General features: G+C 48.0%; 2 protein-coding genes across 2 annotated transcripts in view; one reads left to right on the plus strand and one right to left on the minus strand.

Annotated features, from left to right (window-relative positions):
• The window catches only part of LOC119385944 (lachesin), a 356,455-nt gene that overhangs the window by 112,205 nt on the left and 230,149 nt on the right, over positions 1-14,101 (plus strand). The gene's annotated exons all lie outside the window — the stretch shown is intronic.
• The window catches only part of LOC119387406 (lachesin), an 89,782-nt gene that overhangs the window by 25,756 nt on the left and 49,925 nt on the right, over positions 1-14,101 (minus strand). Inside the window, exon 3 of the mRNA XM_037654791.1 lies at positions 5,245-5,351. Coding sequence (XP_037510719.1) covers positions 5,245-5,351 — 107 coding nt within the window. The remainder of the gene's footprint in view (positions 1-5,244; positions 5,352-14,101) is intronic.

Raw genomic sequence — 14,101 nt, forward strand, 5'->3', positions numbered from 1 at the left:
TCCCGTTTTATACGTTTAGCGTACGCCGGTGTCATCGACACGAGGTGCAAATTTTGCTTAACGAGGCTGCCGGGGACGAAGTTACGCAGGTGGGTGCTGGTGATTCTGACCTGCTTTGTGGCTGCGTCGTGTCACAGAGGAAATAAGAGCGAGACAAAGAAAAGTGAAAGAAGGTGCGCTAAAAAAAGAGAGAGAGAGAAAGGTGCTCGTTAGGGACAAACCAGCGCGCCTAGCTCACCCCACAATAAAAGAAAGCAACTCACTTCGCGCATGCCGCGCTTTCGTTGCTCGTCTCGCCGCCCGCAATCAGCTCTAACAACACGTTTCGGATTCAGTGGAAGGGTGAAGAGTGAGGAAGGAGGCGAGACTAGACGACAGAGATGCAAAAAGTATAAGGGAGGAAACGCATACGTTTATTATTTATTATATATATTTTTTTGCGGTACAACCATAGCAGGCATTGCACAGCCAGCGGCGCATGAAGACGTAGCGAGAACCTTATATCCGGCTGAGAGTGTTCTCGGCTTTGTTTTTAAGGCTGGGCCTCATCAGCGGAGGCGCGAGAGGGCCGGGCGCGGAGAGAGAAGTATATAGCACGGAGAAGTCGCGCGTGGCAATTCCTTGCGTTCTTGCTCCCCGGCTCGCAACAGAGATTGCGCGCATTCCTTTTTCTTCGGCGCTCTCTGCCCCTTCGTTTCTTTTTTGCTGACGCTATCCATTTGTATAATTCATGTATTTTTTTTAAGACAAACCTCGTCACAGAAACGAAAAGATAAAGTAGCCAGAACGCCGACCTTAGCGATGATGACGTTTATTTGCGGTGAACGTACACGTCCAAGCCCTGTAATGATAAGTAATAATAATTGTTGGGGTTTAACGTCCCAAATTCATGACGTGGTTATGAGGGACGCTGTAGAGGAGGGCTCCGGAAATTTTCGACCACTTTGTGTTCTTTAACGTGCACCTAAATTTAAGTACATGGGCTTCAAGCATTTTCGCCTCCATCGAAAATGCGGCCGCCTCTGTCGGGATTCCATCCCGCGACCTTCGCGTCAGCAGTCGAGCACCGTAACCACTAGACCATGCACGGTGGCGGGTGTGCAGTGCTGTGTATCGGTTAATGACGCTATCAAATGAATAAAACGTCTCTGCGAAAGCCTGGTGCCGACATTACACCGCTACATCCGCCGCTTTCAAGTGGTAAAGAAAAAATAACAAGACGACCCGGAGGAAAATAAACGCATCGTAGAAGCTGCGCGTGTGTGCGTAGGTGGAGGCATGTCTAGCTATCTTCGAGCACACGAGGATCTTTAACGTGCGCCAAATTCTAAGTATGCCAGCGTCTATGCATTCCAGTCTTTCGCACTGAAATATGAGTACTGGAGCCGGGAAGCAAACCCGCGACCTCTTGCTTAGCGTCAGAACGCCAATAAACTAATAGGGAGGGTCCTTGTTGAACAGGTGACAGTACTCTTTACGAACATCTGACAGACCAAGCGCTGCGCTTGGTCTGTCGCTTCTCCCTGTGTTCCTTCCTGCGCTGTTTTCAGAAGTTCAGTATGTACCAACAAGCGCGCATTAATACTCTATATCTGTTTACTCTTAACGCCTTTAATATTGTTCCTGGAATTTCAGGAGATCTCTAGAGGTCTGTATAGGCGCCCGCGAACTTTTGCGTTCTGTAGACACCGTTTCTGCTTAGAATTATACTATAGACGGTGACACGCTCGAAGTGTTCTAGCTGAGCATCTAAGGCAATGTCACGAATTGTGCAGCAGGCGTAAATAACCCTTTTTCTTTCGAACTGTAAATTATTTGGTAGTTTTTTTTTCAATATTCTCATTCGTTACGCGTTCCATGGTATGATTTTCATGCAGAGTGAAGAAGCTAAACCATTAACACTTCGCGCTACAAGATAAGCTTGCAGCAAAGCATTTGGAGGGTGGGGATAGTTATATCCCGATGGTGTAATCTGCGGAAAGTGCACGAGTTATCGAACGATAAAAGAGCGGCACAAGATGCTGCTGATGGATATCGCCAAAATTGCCAAGATCTACACGCTCAAGGCAGAGAGAGAAAAAAAAAAAGAAAATCTTTACTTCGAACAAAAGCTCTCGTGCGGACATCTCGCCCGAAAACGAGAATGACAACACGCTATGCTTATTTAACAAAACCATTGATTACGGCATCGGCCAGGCAGTATTGTGCATACCTTCATTGTTAGCTTATGTTTGAAGCGAGCTTCGGTGTTTGCGTGTATGATACTTAAGGTTTACTCTTCAAAAAAAGAGAACAGAAAAACGCTTCCGGAAGGCAATTTGCTTGATAATCTGCGTGGAAGAGTGGAACGAGGTGTCGTGAACGAAAAATGCCAAAGCAAGAATGAAAACGATACGGCGCATCGCAGAATGTGCCCACCGCATCGTAGAGCGTGGTGTGGGCGGAATTAAGCGTGCCTCTTAATTACGCGGGACATCGCCCTCCCCGACCCCCACCCGCTGTCCATTCTCGCCTAGCCGTGGCTTTATCGTCCCCGCTACCCTTTCCTTTCCGCGTGAAAGAAGGAAAGGAGGAGGCTGAGCGAAGTGCATATCAGACTCTCGAGTGCGTGTACCTCACCGTGGAATAACCGGAACAACTTCCTGCGTGGAAATATGCGGGCTAATGGATTAATGCGCAAAGCTTTATTTGGGGAAAGTGAACGTGCGCGTTGACCTAAATTCAGGTGGTTTATTACATGATATGCCTCGTGTAGGCGGGCTTGCGTGTAATGAACAAAAAAAAAAAAAACGAAGCGTATAGGCATACGCTCTCGAGGCTTATCGCCCGTGCTTCTCGCTCGAGACATTAGCTTCGCAGTCGCGTCATGCCATTTATAACGGTGGTTCATCTCTTTTCTACACGGAGCTCTGTGCGCGGTACCCAAGGTGTCCGGAACCCTATTGAGTTGCTTTTTGTGTTTTGGGAATATACGAGGAGCGCGCACACTTATCGCCTACTACTTACATGTATCTCGGGTCATTACATCTGGCATTTATTCGACCTCCGGTGCTCACGACTGAAGCGTTGTACAGGTCTTATACGCTAGAGCACTGCACGGGCCGGATTTTACGGCCCGGGCCCGGCCCGGGCCCGCTTCATGAAGCCCGAGCCCACCCCGGGCCCGGCCCGGGCTCGGGCGTACATGACCGAACCCAGCCCGAGCCCGGCCCGGGCCCGGGCGTACTTGACCGTACCCAGCCCGAGCCCGGCCCGGGCCCGGGCGTTCATTACTAAACTAATCCAGGGCGCGCTTGTTCATGACCATGCACGACCCGGGCCCGCTAGAGGATATTAGTTGTTGATGATGATTATTAATGATGCCGTGCGCTTTGTAGCGGGCGATCCGACGGAAAATCCGGTGTGTACATGCATCGAAATGTTGCTTTGCCGCGGTGGTAGCTCAGCGGTTAAGCTGTTTCGCTGTTAAGTCCTAGGACGCGGGTGCGATTCCCGCGGCCACGGCGGCCGCAATTTAATGGGGGCGAAATGCAAGAACACCCGTGTACATACTTATCTTTAGGTGCACGTTAGAGAACTCGAGGTGGTCGAAATTGATCCGGTGCCACTACGGCGTGCCTCGTAATCATATCGTGGTTTTGGCACGTAATACCAAGGAATATAAATGAAATGTACCGTATGTGTCAACCTCGAATAAAAGACCGAAATGTTTATTCCTCCCATATATATATATATATATATATATATATATATATATATATATATATATATATATATATATATATATCATCTGGCGTGTTTATAAGGAAACCCACCACGATGTACTTGTTACTTTGACAAAGTCTGGTCCAGCAGACGAAACGTTAGTGAAAATATACAGTGCCAATCTATATCTATACCGGTGAAAAAAATAGCACTTCAACTGCTTTTTTATTTTTATTGCTAAGCTTTACTAAGAGCCAGCTCTTTGCACGTGTCACTTCAGCTTAGCACAGTATACCTTAGACCATGCAATGCATAACGTTCGCGTGTGCTCGAAGGCCCGACTTACGCCTTTTAATGAGCGGGTCCGAGTCCGGCCCGGCCCACAGCCTCAAGCCCGGGCCCGGCCCAGGCCCGCGGCTTCAAGCCCGGGCCCGGCCCGGGCCCGCACTTTCAAGCCTGAGCCCAGCCCGGGCCCGTCGGAAAACGCTTCGGACGGCCCGGCCCGGCCCGCGGGCCGAGCCGGGCTCGGGCTTTCGGGCCGGCCCGGGCCTGTGCAGTGCTCTATTATACGCTACTGTGCACGCTCATTTGCCTCCTTACTGTGCCAGTGAAGTGGCTGCCTTTTCAGTATATGTGTTCGGAAGAAAAGATGCCATCACTTGAACGACGATTTCTGGTACCACACACTTGCTGAAACTGGAAAACTCTGGCACGACTTTCAATCACATTGCGAGGTGAGCAAGCCGGCTCGTACACATTTTTTCGCTTTGCCGAGTCGCTGCCATTGAGGGCCGCGAGCGCCAATTCAACAATCCCTTTGCAGAGCCTATTCCATAGATGCTTCTTAGAACAGGGAGCTTTCAATATGTGCGTCCCCTGTCTCTGTTTATGTTGTATGTGTTTCCATTTTTAAAAAGAGCTGTGATAAGATAAAGGTTCACTCAGCAGTTACATACTAAAAGTGGTGGCCTCGCGAATAGGCTGTTCGTCAACCTACATTCAGCAATAGCTTCAACCTCATCTTCGACTCGGCCACATCATCGCGGTTATCCTACATTGAGACCTTGCATCGCAAACTCGGTGAATTTACCATGTTTCTGGCAGCTCTTGCCGACTTTACTTTTACACAGACATTTGGCTTCGTGGCCCACGATCCTACGCCTGTTAACAGCAAAATGTATCTCTGGCAATTTTAGGGCTGCTCATACTGCGCTATCGACTAACTATTACCACACTTCGTAATCCCAGCTAGATGACAAGACACGCTATCAGTATTCATGCTATCACGCTGAAATTCCTGCTCTATAAATAACTCGTCCATCTGTCATTTATTCTTCCTCGCAGCTTGTTTCTCAAATATCCTTATGTATATAAAAGTGGCAGTATTGATGTAATATAGATATTTGAGAATGCGTGTTCGTGCACTGATGGCCGAATAAAAAGCCATATAAATAGAGGAGTGTCTTGGCTATTGCCTGAGACCAGGCTGATAGAAGAATAATTTCAAACAAACTAACGAGGGAACGAATACTGACTTACCCTGTATTGCCCCAAGTTGTTGACGACGCAAGGTAGCTTCACGGTGCGGCCAACAATGGCGCTGACGTTCGGAACTGGTTCGGCAAACTCCGGAAGGATCTCGTAATCTAAAGGAAACAGAAAAGAAAAAAGAGAAAAATGCATACTAGGCGTTCAATAGCGCAAATAATCGTGGTATATATGTGTTCTAGGCAGTAACTGTGCGTTGGCTGCGCTATTTTAAATCCATGGGCTGTCTCACTAAAGTAATTTACAATATTGACCTCAAGTATATGGCAATGTAAAAGAAAAACAATTAACTAAGGGCTTCAAGAAGAATCTTACACACTACATTCGTAACTACCACCCCCTCCCCCTTTTACAATTCAGGGCCGCTCTCGCCGAATCCCTCCACCTCTACGGCAAATTCTACTCAATAATCACCGCATTGCCAGAGCTCGTGAAAAGAGCATGCCCTCTCGCTAACTTTGCCTTGAGCCCACGGCGCACCGCGCGCGGGGCGTGATAGCATCTCATCGCACTCGGACTTCTGCACGGACCGCCACACAGACGCCGTCGCCGACGATGACTTTTCGCTTGTAATTTCCGTATAACTGCTATCACAATGACGTTGCAATTACTGGCAAATGATGCATCATACAACTGCAGAAAAAGTTCCATTAAATTATATTCGTTGTTTCTGCATCGTTCCTCTGGGTGGGACAAAACGATAGACTTTGCAGATCCTATCGCTATTTTGGGAGGCAAGAAATAATATTCACGTGTGGGATACTTGAACTAGCCGCGGTCATGCTATTTGAACAGAATTCATACAAAAAAAAAATTACGAAGCTTGCACTAAGACGCGCAAGCCTTGAAGCAGCGAACCTGGACGATTCTGAAGACTAATCTGGTTATTTCTAGGTTGTTTCTAGGTCGTTGCTAGACTTTAGCTAGGTGATGCTAGGTAGTTTCTACGTTGATTCTCATCGCAGGGAGGTTCGAGTTAGACCAAACAGCCACTGACACGACCCGGGCACGTCGTCGTTGGCGTAGGCCTTTCATCGCTTCGCGGTCTTCTCGCAGCTGCCCGTTGCCTTTCCCGTTCCCTAGTATTCTCTCTTTGTACGTACATGGGTCTTCAGCTCGCCACCGCCACCGCTTCGCAGCCATTTGTTGGGCTAACTGCTGCCTTCTTCCTTTTTAGTGGACCGGCGGTGAGCAGTGGGACAATGGTGAGTAGTAGCTCATACCCATTATGAAGATGACAGTTGTTTGTGATAGGCTGCACAGTGGCTCATACCCGATAGGCAACACAAGTTACGGCTGGTCTAAACAGTTTTGCTGTTAAAAATTACCAATGTCAACCCAACCAAGTCACTATGTTACACGCCTGCTTTGCGACATCGGCAGACAAAGCCATGTTGTTGCCGCTGTTGCTGTTCACCAATCCTACGTGCCCCTTCAAAATGCTACAGGTATCAACGAACCCGAAGCGCGTATCAGGCGCAGTACCGATGTATTTCCTCTTTCATTAGCTACTAATTTTGATCAACTGATGCTTTAAAGTTCGGCACGTCGTGAGACAAAAGTGATGCTTTAGAAAAAATAGAACATAAAACAGCAGGCTGAAAGCTTGTTCGCTTCTCTGAGCCATTCCCTTTATTTATGTATCCTTTGGCAGCTACCGAGGGTGAGATAACGGAAAGCTGAAAACGAACACGCATCGCGACAGTTCGCGGAAGAGCGAGAAAACAAAAAATAAAAAAAGGACGCTGTTTCCCGGAGGGATCATTTTGACGCGTCAGGAAGCAGATAGGAGAGTAAGTCGTTATGTCGGGCGTCAAAGGACCACTCGTGTTACAAGAAGCAAAGCGCACATCCTGTGAAACGAAAAACGAAGATAGAGAATCAGGCACTTACACAAAGAAATAAATATACGTATATAAAGAAACCAAGACTCAGCAGAGGCAAACGTCGTGCCGGAAAACAAACACATGTTGCAAGACCGTGTCGTGCAGCCTCGGGCATTGAGTTGTTCCCTTATTCTTTTTATTTCACATAAGAGTCGTTTAAGGAGCGCTAAGATCACGAAACGAAGAGCGGATCTTTGCAACGTCTACGGTTTTCATTTTCCTTCCTTTTGTGGGTCTTCTCTCTTTTTATACTTTTTGTCCGGAATTGAAGTACGGTGACCGAATAAGCGAGGTCTCGTGTAATATTGAAGATGTACGTTCGAGCTTTGAACGAAAAAAAAATGTAAGTAAAATTTTAAAAATGCAGTACAAACTCCCAGGCGAGGTGGTAAATAGGAGAGCTTAGGACCGTGAGTTTTTTTCCCTTTTTTCCCTTTTTTTTGCAACGCGACCCAAAGTTTGCCAACACAGTCGCTACAAGTATTTTCTCAAACTCCGTTGATACGCTGTCGTAGAAGTAATCTCGAACCGGGGGTCTCATATGACGTTGCGTTCTCTGCTGTAACGCACATCTAAGGGAAGGCGTGCTCTTCGTTATATATACCTCGTCACGCTACATGCTCCGCGACTATGAGAGGCTGCCTCCAATAAACACCCCCCAGGCTGCAAAAGAGCGGCACGCTTTGGGGCCTGTACTCAGGCCCGAAAGCCTAAAGCCTGTACTTTTCAATAGAGCATGCCAGGCTATCGCTGTTCTTTTTGTTTTTTTCTGCAGCACGTTTTCCAATCGCGTCCGCCATAATTAACGAGGTCGCTGTCAAAATAAGCTGTCTTATCATCGCGGAGGCTTTGTCCCATTGAGCTATTGCTCTGAAACGCTTCTCAGATAGCATATGACAGACTTCAAAACGCAACAGTAATCGTTTATTATACGCCGAACATATATGGTACTTGGACTAGGCTCTGGTTTCGATAGGTCAGCAATCGAACTATGTGACTGCGTATTTACCAGTTGAAATATAAGGACTCTGCAAGTGAAGAATTAACGAGGTCCGATCCAGGCGAGCTCTCTGGCTAGCAGCGGCCCCGTACTACCCATTTCTAAGACGTCTTACGAATTTTGGCAGGCACATATGTGACGGTGGTTATGATGTTTAATCTCGCGTGCAGACAGAGAGAGAGAGAGAGAGAACGACAAACAGTGAACTCGAAAAGTAGCTTAAGACATCAACGTGCTTGATATTAGCGGCACAAAGTGTCCACGAAAGCCGAGCTCTTCATTTGTTTCTACGCGTTTATTTTCTACGTAGAGCCGATAGCCTCCACTAACACGGCGTCTGTTATCTCTTTTAATCGGAAGATGGTCCTTAGATATAACGTAGTTCACAAAACAGCACGAAAGGGGGCATCACACGTAAATGAACGCGCTTGTTGCGTGCATAAAATCTAGTAAATATCGGTGTAAGAGCACCCGAATCCGACATGAGACACGGGAATGAGAAACACTCTTCAGACAGGCCGACACAGCGAGTGAAATTAGCGTTATTCATTATATCCAAGAAACAACAAATGCGTATTTCTCTTTTACGGCGGCGCCTTGGCTTCCACCGATTTCACCTCGAGTAGCTGAAATTTTGGAGATGGGCTAAACGCTGTCAGATATAAAAGCAATAGCCGCCAGATATCTGACTGGCATTTAACTGCCGAGAACTGCCAGAAATGAAAGCAGTAAGGACCGCAGATGGCTGTCTGAGTGCCTACTGCTATTAACGTTCTCTGTGTAGCACTCACCGTTAAAAACAAACCACTAAAAAAAAAAATAAAGAATATACAGTGCTGTTTGACGGAAGCGAAGCTTTCAACGACGATGCTGCGCGCTATGTTCGCCCTAAAGCCTCGATTTCCGGGCTTTGTCTTTTTAAGCAATGCCACCAACACATTAAGTAAGACAAAAATTACAAAAAGAAAATTATCTCTCTTTTTTTCCTCTTTTCTCTTCACCTCCTAAATAGCATGACAGTGGTCAGCAGGCAGCGTAATAATGTAGACTGCAGCGTCTTGAATGAAGCAGGAAAATGTAGAGAGTGTAAGGAAGGGAACGACCGTTAGCGACGGACCACACGTCTGCTGAGACGCTCGTGGAGAAACGCAGCCGCAGCCACCGAACTCGCGCGCCAGCCAAGCGGTTCATTGCGGCACCGACCGTTGACTTAATTCGCCACTTGTTTCCGGCTTTGGCCGAGAGACCACACCCCATCCAGTACTCGAGGGAAAAACCGCGGGAGGACATCAGGCGAGCACCGTGGCCGGCGATCGGACCCCATCTTGGTCTGAATGGTCGCGCGCAGATGGAGCGGACTCCTCTGCACTTGTCGAGGTGCCGCGTCATCGGCTTCAAACGACGTGCCATCTTCTGTTGCACAGGCACCAGCGTTTATCGTTGCTTACTTGCTCTCTGCTGACTACCACTCGCCATTTATTTTACACGTATACTTGTTCCATTTTTTTTGCTCCACTCATTCGCACTAAAACTCATCAAAACGCATCAAAAGTCGGCAGCCGCGCCACAATGGACGGGCAGCGCTGCTGAAACCTAAATGGCCAGCGGTTTGGCGGAGACGTCATTCCTTTCGATACTTACGGCCGCTTCCGACATTACAGCTTCTCTTTAAACCTTCCTTGCTTCTGTGTACTGCCTGCTTTCTCCTCCTCCAATAAAACGCCAAAAGATAAGTTCCGAGCGAAAACGGTTGTTCTGTCGAGGAAGTGCCGCGGTGTAGCTGGATTACAGTCGGCGCGTTATAATGGCTGTTTATGACGCTGAGGTTCGCTCTTTTTTCTAGGGAAGGCGATCATGGGAAGGTATATCATGAAAAGCCACGAAACACGCTGTTCGCACAGGCGAACCTGCAATAAGCACGCTTATATATAGTTAATAGCGCCTCCTGTATTCTCGCTGAGCTTTTTGCCATCGCGTAATCGAAACCTGACTCTATGGTTGCTATATACAGAATGACAGAGGTGCGCTGGGTGATGCCAAAATGGAGGAAGTAACTGACGTCAGTGAGAAGCGGCAGATATCCGCTCGGGGTTTATTCGTACGTGTTAAGCTGCAGAACGTCAGCCACGTCTACAAGACTTTGCTCACACGTGTCTCTTCAAAGAGCCGTATTACATATCGACAGCATTTACGAGGTTAATGGAAAGCATTTTCTGTACGTGCGTGTTACTTATTGATGCCTACGTCACTTCTTTCGTCACTTTTGCGGAGGTAGAAGAAATTGTGAAAAACGGGTAATCGCTTCCTAATTTAGATCATAGGAGTTAGGGGGTATGGTGTATAACAGAACACCAAAAATATAAAAGAGAAAGGAGGGAAAAACTGTTCTTGTATGCAGGGTCATTAATTAGATTAGCCGCTGCTGGCAGATCTTACTTTCGTTCTTGCGCACAGCTTGGAAGTATGATTTTGGCCCAACACTAGCCGGACAGTCTAATGATCTTTTTTAGAGACCCGGATGTTTTAGATGCGAAGCATCTTATAGCGGAGTACAAACCGGTGGTGGTGGTGCGCGGCGTGACCACCCTTACTGCGCATGCGCATACCCTCTCCAAACATCTCCTCTCCACACACCTCCTCTCCACTTCCCCTCTCCACTTCCCCACTCCACTTCCCCTCTCCACTCTTCCTCTGAAACGCGGGCTAGACATGCCGCAATTCTCTCCTGCGCAACGCCGAGATGAGCGCCAGCGCATGCGCGTCCCATCTCCCTCTCTCTCCTCTCCTACGCTGCCCCCCTCTCGCGCGCCTGTGGACCGCGTTCCCCGCTCGCCCCGTGAGAATTAACGGCCAGAGAAGACACGACGCGCGTAGCGTTCCTCTTCGCTTTCCACGACGTGAGGTCGGTAGCATGCCCGAGGTCGGTAACATGCCCAACGAACGCCAACGGAACGCGATCGTGCAAGTGCTCCGGCTTCGCATCACCGCATGGTCCCCTTTAGCGAGAAATGGAGGAGGAGGAGGAATAAACTTTATTATAAACCAGCAATTTAAGTGCCTTGGCCTAGGCCTCCCACATGGGGACGTCGAGGTCTTGCCTCTTCGCCGCTCGCGGGCTTGCTGGATGGCCCATAGCTGATCGTCGAGGTGGGAGCTGCGCAGGGCAGCGCACCATCTCGACGAGAGGGTCTCGGTAGTAACATTCTGGTACTGGACGGGACATTCCCACAGCATGTGAGGGAGCGATGCTACCTGTGTCTTGCATATCTTACAAATGTTCGTAGTGTATATGGTGTAATTTTTTTTCCTACACGGTCGTCACGTTATTCTAATTCGCAACTTTAATTGTGTGTTAAATACGCGAACCGATGTACAAGGCCCCGGCTGAGGTCGGCCTGCTCGGAATTCACGCGAGCTGCACCGCCTTGTCCAGCACTTTTCATTATTGGATGCGCACAATGTAGTGCACAGAAATATCTTTGTTTGGACATGGCGACGAGGACCAACCTCGAGCAGGCTCAACCGGGCTTGTATTCCACGTGCCTTAGAGACGATTGTCTCCGATTTGCATGTACCGCTCTTCCCACCTGTGTACATCTATGATCATCGTCCTATTCTCCTAGAGCTTAAAATTCCATTTTCTTTTTCGGAGAAACTATGGCGCCGTGATGTACGCGTCCTCCAAGACGCGCGCTCATGGTCGGATTTGTCCCTTGCAATACGTCTGTCGCTCACTACATCTTCTCCAGGTGATAGGGATGCGCTTAAAACGCAGCGGCGTCTGCACTGTTCAGTTGACGGCGTTCGCTGCGTCGCCGCGTTTCTGAGTAGCTGGGCGATACTGCAACGAAGTTGCGCATCGCCCTGCGCGCCGTAACGCCGTCTCCCCTTATGTGACCTTGGTAGCGTGAGTTGCGTGAACTCTTCCAGCGCTTGATTGCCTCCTCGTCTCCGGCGGCGGCAGCGCGGAGTTGTAGCCACAGCGCCTGTGCACATCCTGAGGTACCACGCTATGCGAGGCATTCGTTTTTTGGAGCAGTCACAGCGTTATGTCTCTATGACCACACAAATACCACATTTCGCTGCTTCTTCCCACGCTTGATCGGTCTCTTTTCTTGGCGTATATCGAAGCGATGTCATGTTGGGCCATGAAGACTAACTGTGACATATTACAGCCAATGCTTAGAGGGTTACCCCGTGTTCGTCTACAAGCCGCTGATTCTCTGCATGCCCCTCCGTCCCCCGAAGAGATAAAGGCCGCACTGCAGTCCATGAAACGTGAAACGGCCCCTGGGTCAAACGATTTTCCAGTTGAGTTTTACCTGACATGTCGGAATGGGATTAATGCTGCCATTACGGCGGTTATCCGTCGGTGTTTTGAACACGGCGTATTTCCATCCAGTTTTCGAGATGGCTGCATTGTAGCTATCCCGAAAGGTGACGCTTCCTCAGCTGTTTCTCCTGAAGAATGGAGGCCGCTATTTATGTTGATTATAGGTTCTTCGCGACTATTATATTTCAATGTCTGAGGGCTTCGTTGAACACCGTGGTTGGTCATCACCAGGCTTCGTCAGTGCCTGGACGATAAATGCACAGCTTGTCCTTTACACGCGTGTTGTCATATCCTATACGCTGTAGCGGTCTGCGCCTGGTCTCCTTGTGTCTTTGGACCAGGAGACAGCCTTCGGCTTTCCGCACTCATTTATGGAATTAATCAGAAATACCTATGCTGATATAAAAAGCACACTGGCTCTGGATGGCTGGGAAAGTGCTGCCTTTCCCATTACACGTGGGGTCCGTGAGGGATGTCCTTTGTCCCTTGTACCATTTGTCTTCAGCATTGAGCCATTTTTGTCTGACGCGGAGTCGCGCGTCAGGAGCCTTGAGCTCCCAGGCAGCAGTGTTGTGGAAGTCACAGCTTTTGCTGACGACATAGCCTTGTACTTTTCAGATGAAGATAGTCTTTCACGCAGCCCGCGTTTATTCTTCGAGTACGGTGACATTTCAGGTGCAGCACTGAACTTCTCAAAATCCCGGTATTTATTCATTGGCTCTCCAAGCTCTAGAGTTAGCTCTGTTTTCCCTATTCAACCGCCCACGTTTCTTTGTGTTTTAGGTATTTAATACAACCACTATGACATCTGTGAACCCGTTTGGTTAACCACTCTCGAGGAAGTAAGACAGAAAAAAATTAGCGAAGCTTGCACTAAGCCACACACGGCTTGAAACAGTGAAACTGGGCTATTCTGAAGACTAATCTGGTTGCTTCTAGGTTGTTTCTAGTCCTCAGCTAGGTGATAAGGGTTGTTTCTAGATTGCTTCTAGGTCGTAGCTAGGCTTTAGCTAGGTGATGCTAGGTTGTTCTAGGTTGATTCTCAGCGCAGAGAGGTTCGAGTTAAACCACAGACGGTCACAGACACGACACGAATGTTCAAACTGCAGAGACAGAACCTCTGGGACTTCATGTGGCGTCTGGGGAGCACACCACCTGTTTTGCCATGTAAGGTGCATACGTATACATAGCTTTTTGTGACACATTTTTATATCTGTGTAAATGCATCAAACATCGATTGTACTTGTGGCCTCCGCGTCATTTAATGTGTTCATTTACGTGCCATGTAACTTAAGTCTGCTTTTTCATTTCCGTAAACGTATGTCTAGCAAGCAAACGTTATGTTAAATTGTTATTGATGTTAACCGTCTATGATATAATTTTTTTTCTAAACACACAACGCGCCCGATGCTCTATCACTTGAACTACGGCGGTGGTCGTCCCCTCGACCACAAAATATATTTGTCAAAATCGGAAATGCAACCTTAAGTTTATATAAGGCTTTACTTCTGTATTATTCGCGTTAATGCACTATGCAGATGCTGAAAGCGTATTTGTGAGAATTCTTTTGTCTATGATGTACCCGGGTAATGATTTTAATTGTAAAAAAACAATTGAAATGTAATTTTC

Source organism: Rhipicephalus sanguineus, chromosome 3 (genome assembly GCF_013339695.2).
Source record: "Rhipicephalus sanguineus isolate Rsan-2018 chromosome 3, BIME_Rsan_1.4, whole genome shotgun sequence".
NCBI classification, from domain to species: Eukaryota; Metazoa; Arthropoda; class Arachnida; order Ixodida; family Ixodidae; genus Rhipicephalus; species Rhipicephalus sanguineus.